The following is a 12,101-nucleotide window of genomic DNA, read 5'->3' on the forward strand; positions in this document are numbered from 1 at the left end:
TCCTCTCCTTCAACGGAAGAATCCCGTTACTGAACCACCCACCACAACAGGACCAAGCGGCGTGGTGACAGGCAGCGGCAGCAGGAGCAGCGCGAGGAGGACTGGACATGGGAGGACGAGTTGGATGGAGAAGGACCCTGGGCACAGCCTGGAGAATATCGCCGCCCCAAAGAAGAGCTGGAGGCGGCGGAGGCGAAGAGGCGCTGGTATGAGGCAGCACGGCGCCGTGGATGGAAGCCCGAGAGTCAGCCCCAAAAATGTATTGGGGGTGGCGAAGCCAGGTAGGACACAGGAAGTGTGTGCGAAGCCAGGTTTCTAGGCTTGTGTTTCTAGACCTGCGCCTAACTTCCTGTGCAATATTAATACCTAGGGCTATTAATACCTAGTTTCTAGTGCTTGTGTTTCTAGCCATAACAGTGCAGTAATACAATAATAATAATACCAATACAATACAATAGACACACAATCCAGAAAATTAAAAATAAAGAAATGAAGAAAGAGAAATGTCACTTAACCCTTAGTGTTCCAGGGTCACTGTTTGATAATGTCTGACCCTGACTGTGACCTCTGAGGGTGTCTCGGGTCTCAACAACAACAAAAACATTTCCATTTCACTGAAACAGGACAAAATATATGTCTCATCTTGATTATAGTCGTGTGGTCCAGTGCTAAAAGCAAAGACCTAGTTAAGCTGCAGCCGGCCCAGAACAGGCCCAGAACAGGCCCAGAACAGGCCCAGAACAGGCCCAGAACAGAGCGGCACAGATTTACTCTTCATTGTAATCAGAGGGCTGATATAAATACCATTCGTGCCAGAGTTGAGGAGAGACTGACTGTATCACTTCTGCACTGACGTTGCGGTTAAAGTTCGTAAGGACACGTACTCATGTCTATAACATCTAAAGACCGTTACTTCCGGCGCCGACAGAGATGGCCGCCTCGCTTCGCGTTCCTAGGAAACTATGCAGTTTTTTGTTTTTTTACGTGTTATTTCTTACACTAGTACCCCAGGTCATCTTAGGTTTCATTACATACAGCCGAGAAGAACTACTGAATATAAGATCAGCGTCAACTCACCATCAGTACGACCAAGAATATGTTTTTCGCGATGTGGATCCTGTGTTCTGCCTTACAACCAGTGTAACGGAGTGGATCACATGCAGCGACCAAAAAAAAAAACGACTCAGAAAAAGAGGGAAACGAAGCGGTCTTCTGGTCAGACTCCGGAGACGGGCACATCGTGCACCACTCCCTAGCATTCTTCTTGCCAATGTCCAGTCTCTTGACAACAAGGTTGATGAAATCCGAGCAAGGGTAGCATTCCAGAGGGACATCAGAGACTGTAACGTTCTCTGCTTCACGGAAACATGGCTAACTGGAGAGACGCAATCCGAAGCGGTGCAGCCAGCGGGTTTCTCCACGCATCGCGCCGACAGAAACAAACATCTTTCTGGTAAGAAGAGGGGCGGGGGCGTATGCCTTATGGCCAACGTGACATGGTGTGATGAAAGAAACATACAGGAACTCAAATCCTTCTGTTCACCTGATTTAGAATTCCTCACAATCAAATGTAGACCGCATTATCTACCAAGAGAATTCTCTTCGATTATAATCACAGCCGTATATATCCCCCAAGCAGACACATCGATGGCTCTGAACGAACTTTATTTAACTCTCTGCAAACTGGAAACGATTTATCCGGAGGCTGCATTCATTGTAGCTGGGGATTTTAACAAGGCTAATCTGAAAACAAGACTCCCTAAATTTTATCAGCATATCGATTGCGCAACCAGGGGTGGAAAGACCCTGGATCATTGTTACTCTAACTTCCGCGACGCATATAAGGCCCTGCCCCGCCCCCTTTCGGAAAAGCTGACCACGACTCCATTTTGTTGATCCCTGCCTACAGACAGAAACTAAAACAAGAAGCTCCCACGCTGAGGTCTGTCCAACGCTGGTCCGACCAAGCTGACTCCACACTCCAAGACTGCTTCCATCACGTGGACTGGGAGATGTTTCGTATTGCGTCAGACAACAACATTGACGAATACGCTGATACGGTGTGCGAGTTCATTAGAACGTGCGTTGAAGATGTCGTTCCCATAGCAACGATTAAAACATTCCCTAACCAGAAACCGTGGATTGATGGCAGCATTCGTGTGAAACTGAAGGCACGAACCACTGCTTTTAATCAGGGCAAGGTGTCTGGTAACATGACTGAATACAAACAGTGCAGCTATTCCCTCCGCAAGGCTATCAAACAAGCTAAGCGCCAGTACAGAGACAAAGTAGAATCTCAATTCAACGGCTCAGACACAAGAGGCATGTGGCAGGGTCTACAGTCAATCACGGACTACAGGAAGAAACCCAGCCCAGTCACGGACCAGGATGTCTTGCTCCCAGGCAGACTAAATAACTTTTTTGCCCGCTTTGAGGACAATACAGTGCCACTGACACGGCCTGCAACGGAAACATGCGGTCTCTCCTTCACTGCAGCCGAAGTGAGTAAGACATTTAAACGTGTTAACCCTCGCAAGGCTGCAGGCCCAGACGGCATCCCCAGCCGCGCCCTCAGAGCATGCGCAGACCAGCTGGCCGGTGTGTTTACGGACATATTCAATCAATCCCTATACCAGTCTGCTGTTCCCACATGCTTCAAGAGGGCCACCATTGTTCCTGTTCCCAAGAAAGCTAAGGTAACTGAGCTAAACGACTACCGCCCCGTAGCACTCACATCCGTCATCATGAAGTGCTTTGAGAGACTAGTCAAGGACCATATCACCTCCACCCTACCTGACACACTTGACCCACTCCAATTTGCTTACCGCCCAAATAGGTCCACAGACGATGCAATCTCAACCACACTGCACACTGCCCTAACCCATCTGGACAAGAGGAATACCTATGTGAGAATGCTGTTCATCGACTACAGCTCGGCATTCAACACCATAGTACCCTCCAAGCTCGTCATCAAGCTCGAGACCCTGGGTCTCGACCCCGCCCTGTGCAACTGGGTACTGGACTTCCTGACGGGCCGCCCCCAGGTGGTGAGGGTAGGCAACAACATCTCCTCCCCGCTGATCCTCAACACTGGGGCCCCACAAGGGTGCGTTCTGAGACCTCTCCTGTACTCCCTGTTCACCCACGACTGCGTGGCCATGCACGCCTCCAACTCAATCATCAAGTTTGCGGACGACACAACAGTGGTAGGCTTGATTACCAACAACGACGAGACGGCCTACAGGGAGGAGGTGAGGGCCCTCGGAGTGTGGTGTCAGGAAAATAACCTCACACTCAACGTCAACAAAACTAAGGAGATGATTGTGGACTTCAGGAAACAGCAGAGGGAACACCCCCATCCACATCGATGGAACAGTAGTGGAGAGGGTAGCAAGTTTTAAGTTCCTCGGCATACACATCACAGACAAACTGAATTGGTCCACTCACACAGACAGCATCGTGAGGAAGGCGCAGCAGCGCCTCTTCAACCTCAGGAGGCTGAAGAAATTCGGCTTGTCACCAAAAGCACTCACAAACTTCTACAGATGCACAATCGAGAGCATCCTGGTGGGCTGTATCACCGCCTGGTATGGCAACTGCACCGCCCTCAACCGTAAGGCTCTCCAGAGGGTAGTGAGGTCTGCACAACGCATCACCGGGGCAAACTACCTGCCCTCCAGGACACCTACACCACCCGATGCTACAGGAAGGCCATAAAGATCATCAAGGACATCAACCACCCGAGCCACTGCCTGTTCACCCCGCTGTCATCCAGAAGGCGAGGTCAGTACAGGTGCATCAAAGCTGGGACCGAGAGACTGAAAAACAGCTTCTATCTCAAGGCCATCAGACTGTTAAACAGCCACCACTAACATTGAGTGGCTACTGCCAACACACTGTCAATGACACTGACTCTACTCCAGCCACTTTAATCATGGGAATTGATGGGAAATGATGTAAATATATCACTAGCCACTTTAAACAATGCTACCTTATATAATGTTACTTACCCTACATTGTTCATCTCATATGCATACGTTGATACTGTACTCTATATCATCGACTGCATCCTTATGTAATACATGTATCACTAGCCACTTTAACTATGCCACTTGGTTTACATACTTATCTCATATGTATATACTGTACTCGATATCATCTACTGTATCTTGCCTATGCTGCTCTGTACCATCACTCATTCATATATCCTTATGTACATATTCTTTATCCCCTTACACTGTGTATAAGACAGTAGTTTTGGAATTGTTAGTTAGATTACTTGTTGGTTATTACTGCATTGTCGGAACTAGAAGCACAAGCATTTCGCTACACTCGCATTAACATCTGCTAACCATGTGTATGTGACAAATAAAATTTGATTTGATTTGATTTGATTTGAGACCTGCATCACTATGCTGAGAGATTCTAAAAGGATGTATTTGGGTATTTTTGGATATTTTTTGGAGTGTTTGTTCATGTTTTTTGGGGGAGGGGGGCCTTATACTACATAGCGAGGATGAGGAATTGATTTACTGTTTTGGGGTAAGTTTCTCTTAAACAGCCTTCCGAGTGGTGCAGTGGTCTAAGGCACTGCATCGTTGCCGGTCGCGACCGGAAGACCCATGGGGCGGTCGCACAATTGGTCCAGTGTCGCCCGGGTTAGGAGAGGGTTTGGCTGGCAGGGATGTTCTTGTCCCATCGCTCTCTAGCGTCTCCTGTGGTGGGCCGGCCGCAGTGCATGCTGACACGGTCGCCAGGTGTACGGTGTTTCCTCCGGCTTCCAGGTGAAGCGAGCATTGAGTAAAGAAGCAGTGCAGCTTGGCTGTGTCTTGTTTCGGAGGTGTAGTACAGAATCAGAATTAGTTAGGTAACATTGATAAATAAGATGTTTTATCTTATTTATTGTCATTAGAATGTCTTCTTTTTAAATAATACTGTTGGCAGTTTGCAGTTATCCCTTCTCTGCTAGGTCTCAGTTACTTGGTGCCCAGAGAGGGGAGAGGTCAGGTTAGTCTTATCTGTGACTGTGTCTGTAACTATTCCTAAACCATGTGAAGGGATTAAAGGGGAACCAGTTAGTTGGCTCCACAATGTCTGTGTGCCAGTCACTACTCTCCGTGATCTCGTCCAGGAGGGGTTGTATTTTTGATGGGAGTGTCTAGAATTGATAATTGATATATGCCATTGGATGAGGTAATGTTTTGGTCCTAAGTGGTACCAAGAACAAGATAGGAACTTTGTTTAGGAGACCAAACTGAACGATCATTTGTAGCTAATGCCATCTGGCTATGGGATAATCCTCTCTCAAGTAAAATCTTTCTTTGTGTAATGTTCCTGTAGATCTGTTATTCGTCATGTGAGTTGAGAGGCGTGTCTTGGCTATAAATGAGACTAAGAACTGTTCTGTAAGCACTCTCAGAGAATTCAATTATAGACACTGCATTGATCTGAGAGTCACAGGGCTATGGTGAAGCTCATATAATTACATATGAACTTTATGATAACTCTGACTTGTGTGTGGTTTGTTCTCTCATGATTTGGTAATACAGGACATTTCCACGACAGAGGACTCACGGCCTCATGACCTTCGCCTCTTCCGAGTCCGTACGGGAGTTGCAGCGATGAGACAAGACTGTAACTAACAAATAGATACCACAACAATTGAGGAGAAATTTTTTTTTTAAAGTTTTAAAAAAAAATGTAATTTAAAAAAAATCGCTAAAACGTGAAATCACAAAAAATATTATCTGGACCCTTCTATAACTGTCATGACTTCTACCGAAGTCGATGCCTCTCCTTGTTCTGACGGTGCTCGGCGGTCGACGTCACCGGTCTTCTAGCCATCATTGATCAATTTTTCATTTTCCATTGGTTTTGTCTTGTCTTCCTTCACACCTGGTTCCAATCCCATTCATTATTATGTTGTGTATTTAACCCTCTGTTTCCCCTCTTGTCAGAGATTGTTTATTGTTACGCTCGTGTTTTATGGACGGGTTCTTGTTCCCACATTTATTTTATTACGTACTTTATGGAGTTTTTTGTTTTAAGTTATTTAACTACTCCATTATACCAAGTTTGATTCTCCTGTGCCTGACTTCCCTGCCATCTACACACATGACATGACAATAACATGCGAGATCTTGATGTAAACAAAAGAAAAGTCTCCTTTAATAAAGGCCCACCCCGGGGGGGTGTTTGTGTACCTGTCAAGTCGTCGGTAGGCCAGGCCCCCAGGTCACAGGCGCGGCAGGTGTACTCATCAAACACGAACTCATTGTCTTTACAGGGAGTACAGGTCCAGCAGCAGCTGACCTCACCTTTACGGATCACCTGGGGACAGGTAGAGAGGAGAGATCAAACAGTGTGTTACAGATCACCTGGGGACAGGTAGAGAGGAGAGATGAGTCAGGGTGTTACAGATCACCTGGGGACAGGTAGAGAGGAGAGATGAGTCAGGGTGTTACAGATCACCTGGGGACAGGTAGAGAGAAGAGATCAAACAGTGTGTTACAGATCACCTGGTGACAGGTAGAGAGGAGAGATCAAACAGTGTGTTACAGATCACCTGGTGACAGGTAGAGAGGAGAGATCAAACAGTGTGTTACAGATCACCTGGGGACAGGTAGAGAGGAGAGATCAAACAGTGTGTTACAGATCACCTGGGGACAGGTAGAGAGGAGAGATCAAACAGGGTGTTACAGATCACCTGGGGACAGGTAGAGAGGAGAGATCAAACAGTGTGTTACAGATCACCTGGTGACAGGTAGAGAGGAGAGATCAAACAGTGTGTTACAGATCACCTGGTGACAGGTAGAGAGGAGAGATCAAACAGTGTGTTACAGATCACCTGGGGACAGGTAGAGAGGAGAGATCAAACAGTGTGTTACAGATCACCTGGGGACAGGTAGAGAGGAGAGATCAAACAGTGTTACAGATCACCTGGGGACAGGTAGAGAGGAGAGATGAGTCAGGGTGTTACAGATCACCTGGTGACAGGTAGAGAGGAGAGATGAGTCAGGGTGTTACAGATCACCTGGGGACAGGTAGAGAGGAGAGATGAGTCAGGGTGTTACAGATCACCTGGGGACAGGTAGAGAGGAGAGATGAGTCAGGGTGTTACAGATCACCTGGGGACAGGTAGAGAGGAGAGATGAGTCAGGGTGTTACAGATCACCTGGGGACAGGTAGAGAGGAGAGATCAAACAGTGTTACAGATCACCTGGGGACAGGTAGAGAGGAGAGATGAGTCAGGGTGTTACAGATCACCTGGGGACAGGTAGAGAGGAGAGATGAGTCAGGGTGTTACAGATCACCTGGGGACAGGTAGAGAGGAGAGATCAAACAGTGTGTTACAGATCACCTGGGGACAGGTAGAGAGGAGAGATGAGTCAGGGTGTTACAGATCACCTGGGGACAGGTAGAGAGAAGAGATTGTGTTACAGATCACCTGGGGACAGGTAGAGAGGAGAGATGAGTCAGGGTGTTACAGATCACCTGGGGACAGGTAGAGAGGAGAGATGAGTCAGGGTGTTACAGATCACCTGGGGACAGGTAGAGAGGAGAGATGAGTCAGGGTGTTACAGATCACCTGGTGACAGGTAGAGAGGAGAGATCAAACAGTGTGTTACAGATCACCTGGGGATAGGTAGAGAGGAGATGAGTCAGGGTGTTACAGATCACCTGGTGACAGGTAGAGAGGAGAGATCAAACAGTGTGTTACAGATCACCTGGGGACAGGTAGAGAGGAGAGATGAGTCAGGGTGTTACAGATCACCTGGGGACAGGTAGAGAGGAGAGATCAAACAGTGTTACAGATCACCTGGGGACAGGTAGAGAGAAGAGATCAAACAGTGTGTTACAGATCACCTGGGGACAGGTAGAGAGGAGAGATGAGTCAGGGTGTTACAGATCACCTGGGGACAGGTAGAGAGGAGAGATCAAACAGGGTGTTACAGATCACCTGGGGACAGGTAGAGAGGAGAGATGAAACAGTGTGTTACAGATCACCTGGGGACAGGTAGAGAGGAGAGATGAGTCAGGGTGTTACAGATCACCTGGGGACAGGTAGAGAGGAGAGATGAGTCAGGGTGTTACAGATCACCTGGGGACAGGTAGAGGGAGAGATCAAACAGTGTGTTACAGATCACCTGGGGACAGGTAGAGAGGAGAGATGAGTCAGGGTGTTACAGATCACCTGGGGACAGGTAGAGAGGAGAGATCAAACAGTGTGTTACAGATCACCTGGGGACAGGTAGAGAGGAGAGATGAGTCAGGGTGTTACAGATCACCTGGGGACAGGTAGAGAGGAGAGATCAAACAGTGTGTTACAGATCACCTGGGGACAGGTAGAGAGGAGAGATGAGTCAGGGTGTTACAGATCACCTGGGGACAGGTAGAGAGGAGAGATGAGTCAGGGTGTTACAGATCACCTGGGGACAGGTAGAGAGGAGAGATGAGTCAGGGTGTTACAGATCACCTGGGGACAGGTAGAGAGGAGAGATGAGTCAGGGTGTTACAGATCACCTGGGGACAGGTAGAGAGGAGAGATGAGTCAGGGTGTTACAGATCACCTGGGGACAGGTAGAGAGGAGAGATCAAACAGGGTGTTACAGATCACCTGGGGACAGGTAGAGAGGAGAGATGAGTCAGGGTGTTACAGATCACCTGGGGACAGGTAGAGAGAAGAGATCAAACAGGGTGTTACAGATCACCTGGGGACAGGTAGAGAGGAGAGATGAGTCAGGGTGTTACAGATCACCTGGGGACAGGTAGAGAGGAGAGATGAGTCAGGGTGTTACAGATCACCTGGTGACAGGTAGAGAGGAGAGATGAGTCAGGGTGTTACAGATCACCTGGGGACAGGTAGAGAGGAGAGATGAGTCAGGGTGTTACAGATCACCTGGGGACAGGTAGAGAGGAGAGATGAGTCAGGGTGTTACAGATCACCTGGGGACAGGTAGAGAGAAGAGATCAAACAGTGTGTTACAGATCACCTGGGGACAGGTAGAGAGGAGAGATGAGTCAGGGTGTTACAGATCACCTGGTGACAGGTAGAGAGGAGAGATGAGTCAGGGTGTTACAGATCACCTGGGGACAGGTAGAGAGGAGAGATGAGTCAGGGTGTTACAGATCACCTGGGGACAGGTAGAGAGGAGAGATGAGTCAGGGTGTTACAGATCACCTGGTGACAGGTAGAGAGGAGAGATGAGTCAGGGTGTTACAGATCACCTGGGGACAGGTAGAGAGGAGAGATGAGTCAGGGTGTTACAGATCACCTGGGGACAGGTAGAGAGGAGAGATGAGTCAGGGTGTTACAGATCACCTGGTGACAGGTAGAGAGGAGAGATGAGTCAGGGTGTTACAGATCACCTGGGGACAGGTAGAGAGGAGAGATGAGTCAGGGTGTTACAGATCACCTGGGGACAGGTAGAGAGGAGAGATCAAACAGTGTGTTACAGATCACCTGGGGACAGGTAGAGAGGAGAGATGAGTCAGGGTGTTACAGATCACCTGGGGACAGGTAGAGAGGAGAGATGAGTCAGGGTGTTACAGATCACCTGGGGACAGGTAGAGAGGAGAGATGAGTCAGGGTGTTACAGATCACCTGGGGACAGGTAGAGAGGAGAGATCAAACAGTGTGTTACAGATCACCTGGGGACAGGTAGAGAGGAGAGATGAGTCAGGGTGTTACAGATCACCTGGGGACAGGTAGAGAGGAGAGATCAAACAGGGTGTTACAGATCACCTGGGGACAGGTAGAGAGGAGAGATGAGTCAGGGGTGTTACAGATCACCTGGGGACAGGTAGAGAGGAGAGATGAGTCAGGGTGTTACAGATCACCTGGGGACAGGTAGAGAGGAGAGATGAGTCAGGGTGTTACAGATCACCTGGGGACAGGTAGAGAGGAGAGATGAGTCAGGGTGTTACAGATCACCTGGGGACAGGTAGAGAGGAGAGATGAGTCAGGGTGTTACAGATCACCTGGGGACAGGTAGAGAGGAGAGATCAAACAGTGTTACAGATCACCTGGGGACAGGTAGAGAGGAGAGATGAGTCAGGGTGTTACAGATCACCTGGGGACAGGTAGAGAGAAGAGATCAAACAGGGTGTTACAGATCACCTGGGGACAGGTAGAGAGGAGAGATCAAACAGGGTGTGTAAAAATACATTTAAAAAATAGAGAACTGTCCGAGTGGATTAGAATCCAGCGACATTATGTCCTTACTTAACACGTTAGATTTGTTTTGAAGACCTTGACAGCGCTGTAGTTCTGTGTTACCGGAAGCTTCTAGTGTGTATCCCAAGTCTACTCTGTGTGTCTGTGTGTATTCTAGGTCTACTCTGTGTGTATTCCAGGTCTACTCTGTGTGTATCCCAGGTCTACTCTGTGTGTATTCTAGGTCTACTCTGTGTGTATTCCAGGTCTACTCTGTGTGTATTCTAGGTCTACTCTGTGTGTATTCTAGGTCTACTCTGTGTGTATCCCAGGTCTACTCTGTGTGTATCCCAGGTCTACTCTGTGTGTATTCTAGGTCTACTCTGTGTGTATTCCAGGTCTACTCTGTGTGTATTCTAGGTCTACTCTGTGTGTATTCTAGGTCTACTCTGTGTGTATTCTAGGTCTACTCTGTCTGTCTGTGTGTATCCCAGGTCTACTCTGTGTGTATCCCAGGTCTACTCTGTGTGTATTCCAGGTCTACTCTGTGTGTCTGTGTGTATTCTAGGTCTACTCTGTGTGTATCCCAGGTCTACTCTGTGTGTATTCCAGGTCTACTCTGTGTGTATTCTAGGTCTACTCTGTGTGTATTCCAAGTCTACTCTGTGTGTATTCTAGGTCTACTCTGTGTGTATTCTAGGTCTACTCTGTGTGTATTCTAGGTCTACTCTGTCTGTCTGTGTGTATCCCAGGTCTACTCTGTGTGTATCCCAGGTCTACTCTGTGTGTATTCTAGGTCTACTCTGTGTGTATCCCAGGTCTACTCTGTGTGTATTCCAGGTCTACTCTGTGTGTATTCTAGGTCTACTCTGTGTGTATTCTAGGTCTACTCTGTGTGTATTCTAGGTCTACTCTGTGTGTATTCTAGGTCTACTCTGTCTACTCTGTGTGTATTCCAGGTCTACTCTGTGTGTATTCTAGGTCTACTCTGTGTGTATTCTAGGTCTACTCTGTGTGTATTCTAGGTCTACTCTGTGTGTATCCCAGGTCTACTCTGTGTGTATCCCAGGTCTACTCTGTGTGTATTCTAGGTCTACTCTGTGTGTATTCTAGGTCTACTCTGTCTACTCTGTGTGTATTCTAGGTCTACTCTGTGTGTATTCTAGGTCTACTCTGTCTACTCTGTGTGTATTCTAGGTCTACTCTGTCTACTCTGTGTGTATTCTAGGTCTACTCTGTCTACTCTGTGTGTATCCCAGGTCTACTCTGTGTGTATTCTAGGTCTACTCTGTCTACTCTGTGTGTATTCTAGGTCTACTCTGTCTACTCTGTGTGTATTCTAGGTCTACTCTGTGTGTATTCTAGGTCTACTCTGTGTGTATTCTAGGTCTACTCTGTGTGTATTCTAGGTCTACTCTGTGTGTATTCTAGGTCTACTCTGTGTGTATTCTAGGTCTACTCTGTGTGTATTCTAGGTCTACTCTGACCCAAACATGCGAAGGGAGAAGTGATCGGTTGAAACAAGTGAATGGAGAAATCCACCTTCTCTCTATCCAATCAGAGCAGTCTGCCCGACCTTCTCTCTATCCAATCAGAGCAGTCTGCCCGAACTTCTCTCTATCCAATCAGAGCAGTAGGCCCAACCTTCTCTCTATCCAATCAGAGCAGTCTGCCCGACCTTCTCTCTATCCAATCAGAGCAGTCGTCCCGACCTTCTCTCTATCCAATCAGAGCAGTCTGCCCGACCTTCTCTCTATCCAATCAGAGCAGTCGGCCCACCTTCTCTCTATCCAATCAGAGCAGTAGGCCTGACCTTCTCTCTATCCAATCAGAGCAGGCGGCCCAACCTTCTCTCTATCCAATCAGAGCAGTCGGCCCAACCTTCTCTCTATCCAATCAGAGCAGTCGGCCCACCTTCTCTCTATCCAATCAGAGCAGTCTGCCC

The 12,101-nt window shown here is 48.0% G+C and overlaps 1 protein-coding gene across 1 annotated transcript in view; it reads right to left on the minus strand.

Moving 5' to 3' along the window:
- Nucleotides 1-12,101, minus strand: part of LOC112241035 (metabotropic glutamate receptor 5-like) — a 96,854-nt gene that overhangs the window by 23,278 nt on the left and 61,475 nt on the right. Inside the window, exon 11 of the mRNA XM_042311728.1 lies at nt 6,204-6,330. Coding sequence (XP_042167662.1) covers nt 6,204-6,330 — 127 coding nt within the window. The remainder of the gene's footprint in view (nt 1-6,203; nt 6,331-12,101) is intronic.

Source organism: Oncorhynchus tshawytscha, linkage group LG33 (assembly GCF_018296145.1).
Source record: "Oncorhynchus tshawytscha isolate Ot180627B linkage group LG33, Otsh_v2.0, whole genome shotgun sequence".
Lineage (NCBI taxonomy): Eukaryota > Metazoa > Chordata > Actinopteri > Salmoniformes > Salmonidae > Oncorhynchus > Oncorhynchus tshawytscha.